At 34.8% G+C, this 19,929-nt stretch overlaps 4 protein-coding genes and 1 long non-coding RNA gene across 8 annotated transcripts in view; 3 read left to right on the forward strand and 2 right to left on the reverse strand.

Moving 5' to 3' along the window:
- LOC145937582 (uncharacterized) overlaps positions 1 to 3,716 on the forward strand; it is a 109,907-nt gene extending 106,191 nt beyond the window's left edge. For both annotated transcript variants that reach the window (XR_014425579.1, XR_014425580.1), the window contains exon 9: positions 2,581 to 3,716. This is a non-coding gene — a long non-coding RNA (uncharacterized LOC145937582). The remainder of the gene's footprint in view (positions 1 to 2,580) is intronic.
- Positions 3,717 to 3,849: 133 nt separating this feature from the next.
- On the reverse strand, positions 3,850 to 5,205 carry LOC145937581 (uncharacterized). 2 transcript variants are annotated; one of them, XR_014425578.1, is made up of 3 exons: positions 4,768 to 5,205; positions 4,486 to 4,619; positions 3,850 to 4,242 (listed from the first exon to the last, which is right to left on the reverse strand). XR_014425578.1 is itself a non-coding variant. In XM_083040707.1 (2 exons), the coding sequence occupies exons 1-2, from the start codon at positions 4,937 to 4,939 to the stop codon at positions 4,549 to 4,551; spliced, it is 243 nt and encodes an 80-aa protein (XP_082896833.1). In that variant the 5' UTR covers positions 4,940 to 5,204; the 3' UTR covers positions 4,449 to 4,548. The 2 variants fall into 2 exon arrangements, 1 of the variants encoding a protein (XP_082896833.1); XM_083040707.1 differs by lacking the exon at positions 3,850 to 4,242 and having other exon boundaries at positions 4,449 to 4,619; positions 4,768 to 5,204.
- A 531-nt stretch (positions 5,206 to 5,736) lies between these two features.
- Positions 5,737 to 8,058, forward strand: LOC145937693 (pentatricopeptide repeat-containing protein 2, mitochondrial). The gene is made up of 5 exons (XM_083040961.1): positions 5,737 to 5,957; positions 6,511 to 7,034; positions 7,109 to 7,408; positions 7,485 to 7,589; positions 7,797 to 8,058. The coding sequence occupies exons 1-5, from the start codon at positions 5,876 to 5,878 to the stop codon at positions 7,938 to 7,940; spliced, it is 1,155 nt and encodes a 384-aa protein (XP_082897087.1). The 5' UTR covers positions 5,737 to 5,875; the 3' UTR covers positions 7,941 to 8,058.
- Positions 8,059 to 8,216: 158 nt separating this feature from the next.
- Positions 8,217 to 13,808, reverse strand: LOC145937682 (superkiller complex protein 3). 2 transcript variants are annotated; one of them, XM_083040931.1, is made up of 14 exons: positions 13,789 to 13,808; positions 13,134 to 13,476; positions 12,672 to 13,045; positions 12,175 to 12,590; positions 11,614 to 12,081; positions 11,336 to 11,490; positions 11,115 to 11,250; positions 10,667 to 11,034; positions 10,221 to 10,540; positions 9,850 to 10,146; positions 9,513 to 9,767; positions 9,030 to 9,413; positions 8,694 to 8,949; positions 8,217 to 8,603 (listed from the first exon to the last, which is right to left on the reverse strand). In XM_083040931.1, exons 2-14 carry the CDS (start codon positions 13,457 to 13,459, stop codon positions 8,471 to 8,473), a joined length of 3,888 nt encoding a protein of 1,295 aa, XP_082897057.1. In that variant the 5' UTR covers positions 13,460 to 13,476; positions 13,789 to 13,808; the 3' UTR covers positions 8,217 to 8,470. The 2 variants fall into 2 exon arrangements, with proteins under 2 accessions (XP_082897057.1, XP_082897058.1); XM_083040932.1 differs by lacking the exon at positions 13,789 to 13,808 and adding an exon at positions 13,635 to 13,772 and having other exon boundaries at positions 8,218 to 8,603.
- Positions 13,809 to 13,960: 152 nt separating this feature from the next.
- On the forward strand, positions 13,961 to 19,671 carry Sf1 (splicing factor 1). The gene is made up of 9 exons (XM_083040954.1): positions 13,961 to 14,413; positions 14,821 to 14,976; positions 15,600 to 15,675; positions 17,356 to 17,508; positions 17,613 to 17,719; positions 17,830 to 17,996; positions 18,220 to 18,378; positions 18,456 to 18,730; positions 18,910 to 19,671. Exons 1-9 carry the CDS (start codon positions 14,203 to 14,205, stop codon positions 19,466 to 19,468), a joined length of 1,863 nt encoding a protein of 620 aa, XP_082897080.1. The 5' UTR covers positions 13,961 to 14,202; the 3' UTR covers positions 19,469 to 19,671.
- Positions 19,672 to 19,929: the final 258 nt, after the last annotated feature.

The raw sequence follows: 19,929 nt of genomic DNA on the forward strand, positions 1-19,929 counted from the left end.
ATCGCACGACAGAGATAGGACACGGGTGACTTCCTGAATTTAGAGTCGCGCTAATACCGGCTACCGAACTGCCAAATTTATCGCGTAATGTACGGTTTAAGGTCGATAAGGAGATCGTGACGTCAAACGATAATTTACAGACACGTCGTTATCAATAATCGAATGTATATATAATAAATACGAGCGGAAGCTTTTCAATCGATAGAACATTTCCGCATTGGAGAACGTTTCGCAAATGATATCTGTATCACGTAAGTGGAAATCCCGTGGTTTAGGAAATATAATCGCTTGAAAAATTTAAGAGATTATGGAGATTATGCTTATCATATGAACTGCATGATGCATAAAACATATTTTGAAATAAAGCAAATTAAAATTAGTTGAAAGGAGTTTCAATATTCTATAGAAATAATTAATTTTTTTCTTTTTTTTTGTAATTCTCCAATGATTTTCAAGTTTAGGAATGTATAATTTTGCAGGATAGAAATGCCTTTTAATTCGCCCATTTTCCACGGAAAAGAGGATACTCTTGCAATCAAGTTGATTACATGCGAACCTTCTAAAGATGGAGGAAGCAAATTACCAGCATCGAGTTGATATTTGCTCTAATCGAGAGAGCTCAAGATCGAGTAGAATCCTAAACACGCACAGAAACTATCGCGTTAATCTTGAACAAATGACAATCTTTTATATTGTAACATTGAATATTTTTCTTATCAAAATAAAAATATTTTTTTATTCGAGTAAAATTATACTTGTTAATGCGATTTTTTTCGCCTCGTGATATATCGAAAAAAAATCTTAAATTAATGCATCGAAGACAATCTTGACATGTCTAATTTGTGCTGCTACAGACGAAATTGACTGCGACATGAAATTTAATTTGAATCGGTAAAATTTAATTACCTGAGAGACGTAAGTGTTACATCTCGAAATAATCGGATCGATACGTACAGACAGTTATTCTTGAGTCTCTCTCTCTCTCTCGGTACGAATAATTTGATAAATATTGGCATACGAATATATTTGGCATACGAAGGAATCAAATCATTGCTCTAATTTCAGTGAACTCGCTGGCTCATCATAGAAATGTGCAGGAAAGGTATCTTTGACCAGATCAAATTGAAACTGTATAAAAAAATTATTATTAGAAATAAAACAACGCACTATCCGGTCGCGAATATTCGAGGTCCAAAATAAAGATGAAAACATAATAGCATTAATCAAATTAGAGCTGGCAATAAAAATTACATTTAATTGTATATACAATAATGCAAAATAATATTTATAATATGACAAATAATAAAAAAAGAGTTGCAAAAATATATTACTACACATATATATGAAGATATTATATATATTATATGGATGGAGGCGTTTAAAGTAATTTCGTTAATATGACGTTCGCTCACTTTAAGGGGGGCCTTTGGAAGGAACGGTTTTACAATTACGCGTTGACGCAATCCCGAGGAGTGCACCATACTCCGGGATTCGCTTTCTCTCATCTTCCGAACGATCGAATGGAACGCTGGATTTATCAAACGGGAAGGCAACAAAGGACCTTGATCCTTTCTCGCAGCTCTCTGGCTTCCTCTCCGTTTTTTTCCCCTTTGCTTACACGTTATTCAAGGTGCACGACATCGCGATATGCACGTCTTTCTCCGAGCTGTATGTGCGCGTGTTACATAATATAAACAATGAAATTCCCGGTTTCTACAGTCTGGCAAACTGCGGCAAATCGCCGCAACACGTACAAATACGCGACGTGCTCGTTTCTGCGGTCGCGCGCGACTCGCAACATTCCAAAAAATAAAAAAAAACATGCTGCAAAACCACACTTCCGGCCGTACGTTTTATATCTTGCGTGTTTATTAAAAAAAATAAATAAAAAAAAAAGAGCATAGATATCTCCGGATAACGTCAATCAATTTCGGATAATTAACGTGTTAAATTAAAGAAAATTGTTTCACAAATGATGATACGTGATGCGTAAAACATTTCAGATTAAAAAAATTTTTTAATTTCTCCTTAAATTAAAAATCAAGTTCTTTTTTCGCAAAAAACGTTTACACTTTGAACTAAAAAATTAAGGCCTTTGGACACGTTTTAAAGGTCGCTTCAAGACCTACAAAATGAGCCCTCAGCGAATGTTGTACGACTTCCACAGGCCTTAATTTTCGCGAAAAACGTTTAAGGATGAACTATAATATCATATTATTTACAACATATTACTATTTTAATTTTTATAACATATTTTTATTTTGAAATTTAATTAGCAAATTAACTTTTAAATCAGCTGATTTCTGTTAAAAAATATAAATCAAGTTTAAACAAACTTTATCTAGAAATATTCTTTTTTATATAAAATCGGGGAATGGCGCGCGTGTATCGCGCTCTTGTATTGTCTAGTGATATCGAAATTCTTTAAATTCTATCTTTGTTTCTGCAACTTTTATTATAAAAGAGAACCACGCAGATATTTTTTAACTTCATCGATCTAAAATAAATATTTTTTATGTAGAAGAAAAATCTTTCAAATTTTACTTCGCCTGTAATAATGTCCTGTTTCCTCTGTTAAAGATGCACATGGTGGATCAGAAGCATTGCGGAACACAGCCTGATTGTCGTTTCATTGCGAGCGGGGCGCAGGCAGCACACGTAATGGACACGCCGAACGTATACCGGATGGGGATCGCCCCATGTTCCAAGTATTACAAGAGCGATCTTCTGCGTGTCAAGACTGTCGATGCGGCAAGGAGACCGTGCACGGGACGTCCCGCGTGAACCCCGTTCGCCAAGGTGTGGCGCCAAAGAATCCGCAAAACGACCTTAGACGCGACCTCGCCTAGGACCGACAAAAGTCGCACGCATCCACCAATTTAGATAGAGCCGGAAACGTATATATATGTATGTGTACGGAATCTGTAAACAGTCTACATTCCAATTGTCATCCCGATCCTATTTCAATCGATAATTTGTACAGCGTTGTATATTAACTACTTTTTAAAAATATCTTTATATTTCATATTTTTCTATTTTAATCATCTTAATTTTTTATGCAAATAATATGCATAGAAAGTTACTTTATCAACAATGATAACAATTATATATTATAATTGTTATTAAAATATAATTAATAACATCAGTCTGTTAATAATTAACTTTAATATTACTCAAATTTTATTTCTTAAAAAACAAGTTTAATAATAATATTTTTTTAGACCTTTCAAAAAGTATGCATCTGTGCAGAAAAGTAATTGTGCGTCATCCGGATATTAATCTGGGAGTTTTAAGGAATATAAAAACAAATTGCGATTGAAAAAAATTCTCTCTAGAATGTAATTTTTGACGAGTTAAACTGTCTTCAAATATGCAATTATACTGATAATGCAAATATGACTGATTAGCGAGCGCGAATACCCGCGCTTCGCCGTGAGACACGTTTCGGTCGCGTAGGCGATCGGTTCGTACAGAGTGTGGGTAGACGAGTTTACATCGCTCCGCACAACAGAGCCGGTGTGTCCTATAAGTGTATCGTCGAACGTAACAGGAAGTAACACGGCACGAATATTAACGAGCGTGCGCGGGCGCGCACAACGAAAGCGTTTACGGCTCGTTCTCCGCGTTGCACACGCGCGCCTTCGCCTTTTGCAACACGTGCAACATGCGCGCTCTTGATGTTTTCGCACCGCGTTAGCCTTTCATGAAACGAATGCAAACAATATACGTAATGCTTCGCCTCGCATTCCCGTAGTTACAGTCTAGAGGCTCTAAAGATCAGGATGAGCGTGCCATGAGGAAAATTCCACGAAAGAAATTATTCTCTAAATTATTTTACGAAACAAAATATAGTTTTTTTCTCTCTTTTTCTCTTTAATCTTTTCCCAAAAAAGTGTCGTAAGATATTAATAAACATATAAGAAGCATGGCCTATCATTGGGAAAAAAAGTAGCTATAAAAAATATTTAAAGTCCACACAAGTTCCTGTTAGACTCTGTTTCGAATATAATATAAATTTTAATATATATTATCTTTTTTATATATATATAAAATATATTCAATTTTTATTCTTATCGCAATTATTGATAACCTACGTTATGATGTAACACAAAATGATGTAATTTATTGAAAGTTATTAATGAATATATTGATGTATACATATATTCGATGCTGCATTTTGTTATTTGAAAAATAAAACATCCTATATCTTTTTATGTATATATTAAGGATTAAGCACCTAACCTATTTTGGACAAAGGTTATTATTTGAAAGTAGAAAGTTTGAGATGCTGTGATTGAGTTTACAATCTCAAGTACAAATATACATTAAAGAAATAATTGTATTTTTATGTAAAATCTCTTAATAAACCGATACAATATGTTTGAAATTATCTAAAGTAAACTCAATAGCATTCTCATCTGTATGAGACAAAGTATAGGAAAAGTATATAAATATAGAAATATTTTCATTATAATATTCACTCACATCATTTGTGTAATCATTTATGAAATGCTGTGAACTTTTATATTTGCTGAAGTAACTTATTCCTCAGCTCCGCTTGAATTTATTTTGAAAAGGTGGCAGGTCCAAAATCCTAGCTGTGCCAAGAAGTACTAGCACTGAAAATAAAATCATTTACACGTGTAAAAATATTGTAAGTGCAAAAAATTTATCAATATTTAATATTATCAATTTATCAAAATTGTTTTATCAATTCAATTTTTTTCGATACAAGTTTCAGTAAATTCGAATAAAAAAATGACATACCAGAGGCAATCGAATACATTGCTGCTTTTCCCACTTGATTTTGATGCTGTTTGGAATGATGACAGACGTATAAACCAGCGGCGACGAGACCACCGCCGCTCAATAATCTGCATTCGAGACAATCGCGATTTCTGTTGCTAATGATACTGTTTACCGTATGTACATTCGACATGTCTCGAGTGATTTTAAACGAAATGGTTTACACGCATATATCCTATGAACGTTCGTAGAAGCGTGATTTTTTGTAGAAAATCCTTCCAATTTGAAGTTATTTAGCACATTGATTTCGGTAATTTTATAGTAGCACTGTCACAAGAGCGTGACACTTGGGAGAGGTTAGGTTAGGTTAGGTGACAGATCATCAGCCACAAAAGGTCTCTCCTCTCGATTACATGTAGATATACCGTCAACAATATTTTATTTAATCATCGATACAATTATGCATCTAGTAGCGAAAAAATGCATTTAAATTTATTAAAGTTAACAGATTAAAAAAGCGAATCCTTCGCTTCTGATTGGCTGTTCGCTGCCATCTTTACTTCTGTCATTGGCGGATTTGCGCTCTGACGTTTTGGACAAATTTCAATGCTGACGCAGTGATGACAATTTCAGGGGCGAGCGGCGGTGGGGGGAGAGGCGTGGTGGGGGTTGGGAGGTGCGCGCGCCGTTTCGTCACGTGACCGCGTCACGTGGCTGCGTCACGTGGTTTGGTATGCCCCCCACCCCCACCTCTGCGCAGCCGCCAAACCACGTGACGAAACGGAGCGCCCAGCCCCCACCACGCCACTCCCCCCACCACCCGCCGCCGCTCACGGCTCACCCCTGAAATTGGCATCACTGTGCTGACGTTGCACGAGTCTAGGGACTTTTAGGGAACAAATTGTCTTATTAGACACGTCTCTCTTTAGATCGCGTTTGGTTCATGCTCGATCCGAAGAATAGCGGAAATCATGTGTGCGTCGAGCTCCTAAAGCTTCCGGTCCCCACATACGTGCTTCTTCTGGTTCTTCTCGCTTCATTTTGCACACCGCCCGGTAGCCGATAAATTGTAAAACTTTTGTTATACGAGTATAAAGAGAAAGATTTGAAAGAATTATATACAGAAATAATGGCGGCGACAGTGACGGGTCTTATGAGGCTCAATGTAAGACTGGCCGGCAATATTATGCTGAAAAACAACTTCCTAAACTGTACGTAACATCGATTTAACCTCACGTCGCTTTATCCTTTCGAGCTTTTTGGATTTATTTTTTTATTTTTTATTATCGGTTTATAAGATTGATTGCGACATTAATATTTAGATATCACTTGTATTATACTTTAGAATACGTCTCAAAGTGTGTAATAATTACTTTTAATTAATTCTCCATTTTTTTGTATTACATCATAATATACTTGCTAACAATAATTGAGAAAGAAAAATAAATTAAAAACACACTCTCTAAAACTTATGTATTATATATACACAAAGGAAATTTTGCAAAAATGAATAAATTTTAAATATTTTTCTGTAGCTATTTCTATTTTAAACACATGCTCCCTGAAAGATATTAAAATACATATTCGAATATAAAAACAAAACACAAAATTAATATAACTAGAGTTAACGAAAATAAATATTTAAATATTAAAAAAAATTTTTTTCACATTTATTAACTAAGATTTTTGTATGTTTTAATTAATACTTTATGATATATAACATTTCTTTGAAAGAAATATTATGTTATCTTTTTTACTTTGCAGCTTGTAGATTCTTATATTCTGACAACAGTTTGGGTCTACAAGGCTATGAAAATGCACGATTAAACTTCCGGAATCAATTTTTAAATGTAGAGAATACATTCCGTACTAAAATGCTGGAGATATGCAACTCAGATTCAAATATGATCTTTACAGAAGATCTGAAATCTATGTTGCATTTAGCCCAGAAAAAACCCGAAGATATTGAGCTGCTTGTCAAGATGATAGCAAAGTTTAACAGTCAAAACAAAGAACTGAGATTTGGTACTTTTATCTTTGGTCCTGTAGTAATGCGTACCTTTTACTATCTTGATGAACCAGAACTTGCATTGACTGCTTTCAAAGATCCCCAATTTAATAATTTCTTTGATCAAATGATCAGCTACCAGATTCTCTTGTGTCTGCTATATAAACATCAAAAGTATGCAGAAATGAGAGAGGTGTATGATATAATTAAAGTTAAAAATTTAGATGGAGGATATCCAAGGAATTCTTTGATATTAGTTTTGGCTGCTTGTTATAAAGAGGTAATATTTCTTGTGAAAGAAATTAATAAAACTTAACTCAAAGCTTGTTTTATAATCATACTCGATTCTTTCAGAATACACCAGAAACATTGCAATATGCCCTAGATCTATGGAAGGAGATAAACAACAAAGGACTTTCATTTATGCGTAGAGCCAGCACATTTTTAACAGCTCTAGCCATTAAGCAAAATTCACCTCACATAGCTATAGAAATTGTAACTGCGATGAGAGAATCTCGATATATCGATGTAAGATGTTTAAAAGTTTTGGCATATGCAGACTTAAAGAGATTCACTGAGATAGTGCCCATCTTCAGAACATCGCTAGAGTTTGATAGGCCAAATGCTCCAAAAGAAACTTATTTCAGAGATGTGGTATGTATCTATCTACAATGATTAAGCAACATAGCAGACATGTACTATATTTTATTCCAATTATATCTACTTTCAGATTGAAAAATTGGAGGAGACTATGGCAAAGGAGAATATTCCTGAGGACTTTGAGCTTTACAAATTGATTGCTCTGTTGAAAAAGAATGATCATATCTTACTTGATGTAAGTTTTACTAAGATAATTCATTTGAGCATTAATTATTATTATTATTAATCTATTGTATATAATTCTATATTATACTCTATAAAGTTGTATTCTTTTATATGTAAAGGATTTATATGCATGTTTAATTAAACTAAGGAAACTAAACATTATTCAATATTGGGATGAAAGAGATTAAATGTAACTGTTCGATATTTTTTTCCATAGACGTTGGAAGAGCATATTTGCCATGAAATTACTGTCGATGCACTAAAACGTACTCAACGGCGGATGAACACATTTCAATTTAATGCTTCACAGCGACAGCGACAGTTCTCGCATAATAGACCAGGATTGCGAGATCTTTTGTAAGCGTGTTCCAAAATTGTAGAACGTGTTTCGTATAACTCAATAATTAGTTTTGGGTAAATTTAAGCTTAAACTGATGATGCATAAATAAATAATCTATATTGATCGACAGTGGATTAAATCAATTGTTTTTTATTTAGTAAATACAATTTATTTAATGGCAATTATTTTTGCTTTATAAATGAGATTAAGTTAGATTTCTATATTGATCTATATTGACTGACAATGTAAATTTCCGAATTATTTTTACTGAGTAAAAACAATTGCAATTCCATCTATTGTTAATCAATATAGATCAATATATAAATCTAATTTAATCATTGATATACCTTCCTTATCTTAAAAGTTGATAAATTTTCAATAATATTCGTAAAAACTTTACATTATACTTATTATTACTTTAAATTATATACGCAATTTATTGCATAATTAAAATTTTTTATACAATGCATACAAAATATATTTTTACAATAAATCATAAGAAAAATAAAATACATAAAATTGCGAAGTTTTGTTAAATTTAAAAACTAAGTTTAACTATTAAGTTCTTGTGCGTTACTAAGCAGCCATTGTGACATACATTCGGAAGTTTGAAATTGTGATCTTATCATGGATATTAATGATAATATCCATTGGTTATTAATCTTGGAATCCTTGTCTGTACATCTGTAAGTAGAAAAACAATACATGTAAATGTGCTCTGCAATAATTATCAGAAACAGAACAAACAAGACATAAAATTTTCATAGCACTGACCTAGATAGAAGAGCAGCAATAAAATTAGCCCAGCTTTCAACATTGGTGGGATATGTGAATATATTTTTCTGAGCCTGTCTGAGGCCCTTTGTCGTACCGAAATGACTGTACGCGGATGCGCAAGCGACATATACAATATCAGTCATGGACGTATTTCTGCTTAAAACTAATGCTGTCTGAGCACATTTGCGGAAAATGTCTAAATTTGTGTTCAACAATAAGACTCTAACAAGACGAATCCAATACCTAATGTCATCTAAAAAAATCAAGATATTTATTTTAAAAGATAAGCTTAAATATATAAATTTCGATAAATGATAATCTTGGTGCACTTACTAGGATGTCTGAAAATAGCTTTGGTAAAAATTCGGATAGCTTCCGTGAGATTTCCTTGAATAACATGGTAATATGCGGACAATGTGATGACATGATGACCATACTCTGGATGATCTGTGTACGGTTTCAATTCCTCCAGTACTAAAGAGGTCAAATTGAAATCGTCGTGCAGAATTCCTAACGCAGCGGTTGCCAAGAAACCAGCTATGGTGGGCGGCTTTATTTGTATGCATTGGAATAGCAGGGTCTTGACAGCGTCCGCTCCTTGAAAAATGTAAGCAATCGCAGCCATCGCGCATAAAACATTCGCTTTGTCCGTTCCAGTATCCGCTAGCCAATGTAGAGCTGCTTCGTATGTACTGTACGATTCTTCATACTGCTTGGCTACATATATGAACATATAAAATATTTTTCTTATTCTCTTCAAAATTATTTGTTTATATATTTGAATATAAATCTAAAAATAAAAACTTCTACTGTTACCTTTGAATAAGGATAATGCCAGATGGCATTGAGAGTTAAAACTACATTTCACTTGTCTGCATAATTCGATCGCTTCCTCATGTTTTCCAATTTGAATCAGGACACGTGTCAAATTTAAGGATATCATGTCCCTTTCTTCGTCCTGGCTTAGTTTTAAAGCTTTAACAAATTGCTTAATCGCCGTGTTATACAATTTCAACCGTTCCAACAACAAACCGTGGGTATTTAGAGCGTAAACATCGTTTGGTAAAAGTTCTGAAAATGATGAAATTGCTTTATCCCAAAATATAAAAAGAGAGTATTGCGTCGTGCTGATGTCATTAGCTTTAACGCTTACCTGTATACCAGGTGAGAACATCGGCCGCTGCTGGTATCGCGTGCATTTTTGCGATAACATAAACAAATAACGAATCATTCTTCATTGCAGGATTCAGGAGGGTGGTGAGTACCCAATGAGCATAGCCTAAAGCCGCTTCGTTGTGATATCCCAATTGCGTCGAATGCCGGAATAGATCCATCGCTTCCTTTCTCAGCGACTTCTCCGCGATTATTCCTTGACCTATCCAACTATTCATGTAACTGGGATCCGCACGTTGCGCTCGAGAAAATGCTTCATTCGCTCTATAGATATCTCCTTTACACCAAAAAGAATAATAATAATTTGATTGAATAAAAATGAGAAAAGTGGCAGCTATGTTTTAAGCGTACCTAGATGCAGGTACAATGTTCCCAGATTACTCCAAGCTATCGCATTGTTTGATTCTCGATCGATCGCCATAACGAAACAATGCTGCGCCAGAGCATAATTCTTTATATATGGCGACATGCAAATGACGCCCAAAATGTTCCAATGTAGCCACGACTGCGGACAGAGTTTGACGGCGTGTTTTGCAGCGGCGAGACATTTGGATGCCGTTTCGTCCTTGTTGACTGTGGAATCGCTGTTCAATTGCAGCGAGTAACAGCACGCTAAATCATGCCATAACGATGCAGAATATTGCGTGGTCGACAGTGCTCGACAAAAACATCTGATAATAAAAAGAGATAATTTATAAATATTTATCTAGATTTTTGAAGCTAAAAATATCGTTTAAAAAATGAAATAAGGCAAATATTTAAAAAATATCTAAAAAATAATTTTTTTTTTTTTTTACCTTATTGACAACGCGAGTATTTCATTCCCTCTAATTCTCATATATTCCTCAGTATTGTCGCATTTCATTAAAATAGGTTTGACTCTTAAGTAGCAATACTTTTCTGGCATACTAGCTGTTCTAAAACAGACATCGCCAAGCAATTTCCAATTGCAGGATAGATCACTACGTATCATAATAGCATCCGTCAGACTATCTGCTGCTTGTTGTAGATTTTCTCTCGCGCGACATAGAAATTGTTTTGCGATATTTTCCTTTGCCAGTCCCAAACACGCTTGAGCTAAACCTTTTAATGCAAGAATATATTGTTTATCGTTTTCTAATATACTCTCGAAATCCTCTTTGGCTTCTTTATGCTGACCAATGAGCTGGAAAAATAATTTTGTATATATCAATATATATATGTGTGTATGCGTGCAATCGGTAATTTTCATAGATTTTTATGTACCAGTTTAATATTCGCGAGTTGTATCATAGGATACAAAGCTCCTGGACTCAGCTGTAGCGCGCGTTGATATGATTTCAACGCCGATGTGTGAGCACCACGCACTAGGTACGCATCCGCTAGAGATTCCCAGCTATGACTGTACAAAGTGCAAATTTCTGATAAGCTCTGATGTCGCAGCGTTCTTTAACAGGATAAAATAATTACAAGTTGTGTTGTTATACTTGTCGTTAGGATCGGCTCTGATCACGTGCTGTAATGCCTTGATAGCTTGTCCCGCATCACCTTGATCTAAATACTGTAGGCCCAATTGGAGCCAGGCCCATTTCGCTCCTGTACCTTGCATAGTTACCCTTTGCAATAGCTGTATATTGGCATCCTAAGTATCATATAAAAAACTGTCGGTTAGATTGATCAAAAACTTTAATTATGTGAATTGTGGTAATTGTTATAATATATAAATTTGTGTTGTAAAAAATTTTTATATAATAATGTTTATTACAGTGTTTTTCAGAAGCCGATAAGCTGTGCTCAATCCAATGCCAGCTTCCTCAGAGTTTGGATTGATTTGCAACGCAGTGTGATAACATCTTCTCGAACGTTCGACATCATTGCCATGTTCGCGATAATAATGTCCCAAATAAACCATACATTCCCAATTATTGCAATCCGCTTGGACGCCATTTAAGAATGCCATCAGACTGTGATTATAATCGTCCATATCCCAATATATCTTACCAAATGTCAACCAAGCTTCAGAATTATTTACAGCTAACTCAAGGGTATTAATGGCTTCCTCATATTTCTTGTACTTCTTTAGGTATAATGCTTTGAAAATAAGAGCTTGGACTTTAACTTCGTCTTGAGATTCCAAACTGCTTAATAGAGTAATAGCATCAGGTTTATCCAGTAAAGTATTTGTCCATGCATATATCAATTGCAATTGCACAGAAGATTGAGTCTTTAATAGCTGAAAATAAATTTAAATCGGGAAATATTAAAAAAAGAACCTTTATAATAACTTTCACATAACATAACATTTTGTACATGTGTCAAAAAATACCTCTTCGCACATTTGTTGTGTCTCTATCAACTTTTGTTTGTCATTACTTCTACTCATTGCTTCAAGTAATCTCAACTTAATTTCATAATACAATTTGTCCTTCAAGTGTGGTTTCATCAATTGTAATGCTTGTTTAGAAGCATTCTCGGTTTGTTCCCAGCAATAAAGTTTATAATATACTTGGCTTATTATTAACCAAGCATAGAATAATTGTGCATTTAATGAAATTATTTGAGTCAAACACTCGCGAGAATTTATTAACTTATCTACGCTCTTCAAATATACTGCTTTTGCGATTAATGCAGCCTCAGAATTTGCATTCAGCTTTAAAAGAGACTCATAAATCTCAGTTATGTTGATGTCAAGAGTTTTTTCATTCAATATAGCCTCTTCATAATATACATGGCAGATCCATTCTGTTTATACAAAAGAAATAATTGTATTCACTAAAGAATAACTAATATACTAATATCAACAATTGAATGTAAATGGTTTACCTAGAGGACAAGCATCCTGTGGAAATTGAGCATGCATATCCTGAGCTGCTGTTAATAAGACTGTAAACTTGTTTGAATCATATAACATCTTTAAATATTTCCTATAATATTCCTGTCTATTCACTAGATCTGTATCTTTTATTACAGATGCTAATATATCTTCGTAAAACTCCTGATACTTGGTCATACTATTATTAGGGTATTCTGTCAAAACCCATGCTAGAGTCTTATCAATCAGACTTGTCTTCTCTTTGGTGGAAACTTGTCGTAACACACTTAATGTGTCTAATACTTCAGATAGTATATCATCATCCTTGACTCTCAGAACAATTTCTGAGACTTTATTGATGAAATATGTGAACTTAGGAGAATCACTAAAAAGATAGAAACTTTTATTATAATTTTTTATTGCTTTTTATATAGTTTAAGATCTCTTAAAAATCATAGCAAAATATCTCCTACCTATCCAATTGTAAAAGTTTACAATAAGCTAGAGCCAGCTTTCCCCAATTGTCATTATCTTGAGGCGGTTTGTCATAATATGCCACTAGACCTTGCCAAGCTACTGGATTATTCGGTTGTATTTCGACAGCTTTTTGAAGAACCAAGACTACCTGTGATTTGAATTCCTCTATTTCCTGCATGGCGCGTGCTAACAAAACTAATGCTGTATAATTGTTTTTATCTCTCTTCAAGATCTTTTTACATTTCTTCATAGTTTCCAGATATTCATTCTGCTTGAAGGACTCACGAGCTTCCTTCAGCAACATCTTTACGTCATCCGACATTTTTTTTTTTTTATTTCCTGAGGACATGCAAAATAGATTTATATAAATTTACATATAAATTTAAGCATATAATCTTTTATACTTTTTACATTTTGCAGTTTATATCAATATATTAAAATGTCAACAGTATCTATAAGAATTGATTAAACTATAATTAAAAGCAAAGATACGATACCCTATTTTCCAAATTCAATTTTACAAGATTCGATTTTACGCAAATAATTATAAACACTACAATGTAAACAAAACAGTGAAACTATAATCAATCAAGTTTATAGTGGCATAAATGTACAGAAAATTGTAAGGATAAAAGTGTTGGTGTAGCTAACCAATCAGAACTTGTCCACGAATGCTGAAAATAATAGAGTTTCGCCAACGTGAAAATTCCTTTCGCCTCTTCTCGCGATTGGCCGGTCGACGCGACGCGGGAGGAGCCAGCCAATGAGAAATCGAGCTCGCGTGTAAACGGACCTTGAGGGGATACGCGGCTGGCATCCGGTGACGGTGCGTCAGAAGAATGGATGTGTGCTAACTGCTAACGGTGCCTTTCGGATCGACTTGGGCTCTCGCCATTTTCCCTCGAGTTGTGTAAACTACTCTCCCGCTCTCGACGTCGCTTGTCCACGTCGCGGTGACTCGGTTGGGCGTCGACCGCGAGTGCATCGCGTCGACGAGGAACGCGTACACATATAGCAGTAACTAATAACACGAGCGTCACGTCGGACACGGCGTCCTCGGCGGGGATGAATCAGCCGCGGAATTTTACGTCCCTGCTGAATCCGAGTTATCTGCAGAATGCTCAGCAGCAGCAGAGCACGGCCGGGCCGAACTCGGCGGCGGCTGCCTCCGCGGCCGTAGCCGCAGCTGCAGCCGTTTCCGCCGCGATAGCGAACGGCACCCAGGCCGCGAACGCAAACTCGTCCAGCATCGCGAACCGCAAGCGAGAGGCGGAGGGTGAGTCTCTTTTTTCTTCTCTCTCTCTCTCTCTCTCACTCTCACTTCCCTTATCTTTCGCAAGTACATATTTTCTTCGTGTTTTGCAAGCGTACAACATTCACACGATCTCATTCTGCTACTGTAATGTCAATTTCCGTCAATATAATGCTACTATATATGTTGCTTTATTTTTTTTTTTTTTTACTTGTTTTTATGGTAAAGAAATGAATTTTATTCGAATTCCTGTGAAAAATATTTGTTTTTTTATCCTGCATTATTTTTCTATAACATATATATAATAGAGTAGTTGTAAGTAAAAAAAATTACTCATCAAAAAATATATATAATATATATATTATATATAATGTATAGATGTAATATATTACGTATAGATTTTATATAATCTAATGGCAAGATTTTTTTAGGAGATGGTAAACAGGAGAAAGAAACGAAAGATGGAGAACGTAGGAAGAGGAAAAAGACTAGATGGGGTGGTAGCGAGCATGACAAAACATTTATACCAGGGATGCCTACGGTACTACCGACAAATCTGACTCCTGAACAGGAGAAAGCTTATCTCTGTAAGTTTCTTTCCCAATTGATATTCTTATTTCCTTTAGTACGCTAGCGCATATAGCTAGGGAACTGTTTCAAATATTTTGCTTCTGTATATAAGTTTCTGAAGCCTAATTTATAGAGTATAGATGGCTATGAAGTGTAAGTATGATATGTATATATATATCTATATATATATATTGGTAAAAATTCAAAATTCTCAGAGGTAAGCATCAGGAACTTTAAAACCATCTTGAATCATCAAATTTGGCAAGAGGGATTGCCAATTTTGCTGAATAATTATGATCTGATAATTTAATTTCTAACACCATAAAATTCTATGAAACTATATATATTTAAGTATTATTTATTATTTAAATATAATAATATAATAATTGATCACAAATACTTAAAGTTTTTACACAGTTTTTTCTTTTTTGTTTTAATAATTAAGTTTTGTAATTAATAAGTCACATAAAGCATTGTAAGCTTTTGACTTTGAAAAAAATGTTTAAGATGCAATTTAAATATATGCAAATATTATTACTTTTTTGAAACATGCTTATTTTATAGAATGTATTATGGTTATAGCAAATTGGCAATATCTAACTGTTGGGGTTTCCGCCCCCTCTAACCCGTTGGTTTACAGTTCAGCTGCAGATTGAGGAAATCAGCAGGAAACTACGCACTGGAGACCTTGGAATCCCACTTAATCCCGAGGAAAGGTTTGAAAGAAACTCTTACATACCAAAAATGAACTTTACATATCTACAATACCTATCTACTGACCATACAGCAGTTCATAATACAGGAGCCTTAAAAATATCTCTATGGCTCAGGTTCAATTAGTGTGGGAATACCGATGTCGTATCTGAAAGCATTGGGCTTGATTAGAGCCCCCACGCAACATAGAAGATAAATTTTGATCGTATTGGTTTGCCCTAATCAATCTTTTTTAATAACTCATTTTTTATTAAACACTGCTACAATAATGCAAATTAAATTTTATGTCCTTCAATTTTATTAGAATTTAAGAATCAAATGTAATATAAAAGATAATGAGCTATCAACATACATATAATGAATTGTGTCGTATCATTAAAGCAGTAGCAGTGTTTAAAAAGAACAGTGGGTTCTAGTTCATATATTCCTTAAACAGATACATTTTTGCACACGTATATAGAGACTCTCAGGTGACCTATTGCAATCTGTTTCTATTTATTATGAGCAAAAATTCTGCAATATTAGTATTATAACATTTTATTTGCTCAATGTTTCATTATGAATTTATAGTCTCTCGTGTATAGGTCCCCTTTGAGTTAAATTCTGTTCCTTCATTCAGGCTGCCATGATTTGCACGGCATATTTCTAAAAACATTACAATATTCTTAGTGCCAATAGGGAGATTATTAATCGATAAATGCCAATCTTTGTTGCTAATCTAATGAGCACAGATTTCAGGAAAATATCGGTTTATTGAGATTCTCATTTGTACCGTAATATTGTAACAAAGAATTTAACGTTACTTTCAGGTACAGCTCTTAAGTAATAATTGCATATACTCTTTTTCTAATAAATTAATTTATTCCAATAGGTTTAACTTTACCAATTTTAGCTGGAACCATTATTTTTATGTAATTGTGTTTTTATTAATACATAATAAGATATATCAATCACGTTATAACTAATCTAAAAGATTATTTCTTAACAATCAGCAGGATCTCTCTTAGCAGCTGACATCATACCGATATCTGCCGTGCACAAACGCGCAGTCTTCCAGTGTGTGGTTGCCTACTATAGAATACTAAATATATATAGCTATGCTATATTCGGCAGCGACATTTTTTTCTAGTCTTTATTTTGATACCTTGGCATTCTGTTGGGAAATTCGAATTTAATTCTAAATTCTACATAATATGATTACATAAGCAAACTGATACAATCATGCAATAAATTCTCTATAGGATTCATATAATTGCATCTTGATATTAGGATCCGTTGATTACATGTTATTGTGATACAAAATTATTGAATATTATTTTTAACAAAATCTGTCTCTTATAAATTTTGGCTTTCTTAATATTAAACCAAGAAAGTTGTAAAGTTACCAATATCCTTTTTAGATAAATATAGAAATTTAATAACTTATTGAAACATTTCTCTACACACAATCACATTTATAGAAAAAGTAAATCAAATGAGAGGCAAGAAAATAAAAAGATTACATAATGACTTATTTATCAAAATTTTACTGTCCTATCTGCATAATTTTCTGCTGTAAAAAAAAATCAGGTTTTTTCCCACTGTATATTCATACGGTCATAGTAGGCTCAGGTTGCTTGTATGCTAGTACCTTCTGATAAAAATTTATATCTTGATATGGTATTATCCTTTTTCTTTTTCAGATCTCCATCTCCAGAGCCTATTTACAGTAGTGATGGTAAACGGTTGAACACGAGAGAATATCGCACAAGACGTAAATTGGAAGAAGAACGTCATAATTTAATTCAGAAGATTCTCAAAATTAATCCAGAGTTTAAACCACCGCCAGATTATAAGTGAGTCTCTTATAGATTTTGCGTTATGTACTTTTAATATAATATATATTTTTATATAATTAGACTATACTTTTTAATATTTACATCTATTTTTATTTTGCCAGGCCTCCAATAATACGAGTTCATGATAAAGTAATGATTCCTCAAGAAGAGCATCCTGATATAAATTTTGTTGGCTTACTTATTGGACCACGTGGAAATACGCTAAAATGTAAATAAATTTTGCAAATGATTATACTAAACACTTACATTTTATACACACACACACACACACACACACACAGAGATGTCTTAACATCCATTTCTATGAAAATCTTCTAGCTATGGAAAAAGAAACAGGCGCAAAAATCATAATTCGCGGGAAAGGATCTGTGAAGGAAGGAAAGGTTGGTAGGAAGGATGGACAACCTTTACCAGGCGAGGATGAACCTTTGCATGCATATATTACTGCAAACAATTTAGATGCTGTAAAAAAGGCTGTGGAAAGAGTACGTTTTTTTCTCACTTATTTATAAAATTCCTTTTCTTATAATATTTGAAAGCTGTATAAATATGAAAGAAAGAAATTATGATATCAAATATAGATAATTATAGATTATGATATCAAATATAGATAATTATATTAAATATTGAACATAATCTATATTGTTAAACATTGAAACATACAGTTGAAATATATAAGTGCGTAATTGAGAGTTATACATTAAACAGATCCACGAGATTATTCGACAAGGTGTCGAGGTGCCAGAGGGCCAAAATGATTTACGACGTAATCAATTACGCGAATTGGCTTTACTGAACGGAACTTTACGCGAGAATGATGGACCTCGTTGTACCAATTGTGGAGCTTCGGATCATAAATCTTGGCTGGTTTGTGTAACATTTTATATATATATTTAAAAAATTTTCTTATATTTTTGGAACTAATTTTTAATGAAATTTTTTAGTGTCCGGATAAGCCAAATGTAACGAATAACATAGTATGTTCGAGTTGCGGTGGTGCGGGACACATTGCTCGAGATTGTAGATCGAAAAGACCAGGTCAGGGTGGTCCAGCTGCTGCCGGAATGGGAGGAATGAGTCAGGCCGGAGATAAAGCCAAGATAGACGAGGAATACATGTCCTTAATGGCAGAATTGGGAGAAGGTCCACCACCGGACAGATCAAAGACAGGTCAAGCCAGACAGACTCCTAATCCCAATTATCCTGGACTCTTTGATAGGTATGATAATTTCTCTTTCCTCTTTTTTTATAATAGAATAAACTATATATATATATATATATATATATAGTTTATTCTAAAAAGTATTTAATATATTTAATTAGATTTATTTTATATATATATATATAAAACAAATATATACAAGATCGAATATGATAATCATACGTCTTTTTTCCCAGACAACAACCACCTCGCGCGCTAATGGCTGCCCCGGCACATCCACCGCCGCAGATGATGCAAGGCGGTCCGATGATGCCGCCGCCAGGCATGGCGCCACCGCCACCATGGAGTCAAGGTGGCGAAGGGATGAATAATATGAACATGCAGTGGCAGCCGCCAGTGAGCATGCCGCCGCCACCAGGTGTGATGCAACCGCCGCCGCCACCGCCCGGTTCTACTACGCAGCCCAACATTCCACCGTTGATGCCGTGGATGGCCGGCAACAATCAGCCGCCGCCGCCGGGCCAGATGCCGCCTACGCAAATTCCGCCACCCGGGATGGGAATTCCGCCATGGCAACAGGGTCAACAGGGACCGATGCGACCGCCGCCGCCAGGTACGGCACCGCCCCCGGGATTCCCTGGCGGCTGGCAGCCGCAACAGATGGGTGGCTGGCCGCCAGCCGCCCCAGTTCCACCCCCGCCTCAACAACAGACTCCAGCACCGCCCGGAATTGATCTGAACACGCTGCCGACGTTGCTGGCGCAGCCGCCACCACCACCTCCGCCCACCAGTTAGTCCTAATCGCGTAAGAGTGAATGACTTCCGATGACTTCTATTGTACATGAGATAAATGACGATCGCGATTGATGGACGAAAGTTCCGAAACGGAAGTCTGAAAAAGATCCGAATAGAGTATCGTAAAAGAAGAGATGAATAACACAAGAAATTAGGAACAGATGATGAAATTATATATTGCAATTATATTCTTTTGATTTGAATCATTAGTTTTGAGAATTTTTTCTTTCAAATTGTTATTTTGATCCATGGAGATCAAATCCTAATGATCATTAAAAAAGAAAAAGAGAAAAAGGAAAGTTCTGTGAAATACTTTGGACAAGTAAACAAACATATGCCAAGAAAGTCGTATATGCAAATTATATGCGCCAATGCAACATTTAGTTTTAACTAGGTACCAATTTTAACTTGTTGCATGTAAGGAATTCTATTACGAAATATTAAACGCACGCGGAATTCTC

The sequence above is a fragment of the Prenolepis imparis genome, unplaced genomic scaffold (genome assembly GCF_030444845.1).
Source record: "Prenolepis imparis isolate NDT839.2.m4 unplaced genomic scaffold, iyPreImpa1.0 SCAF_6, whole genome shotgun sequence".
NCBI lineage: Eukaryota > Metazoa > Arthropoda > Insecta > Hymenoptera > Formicidae > Prenolepis > Prenolepis imparis.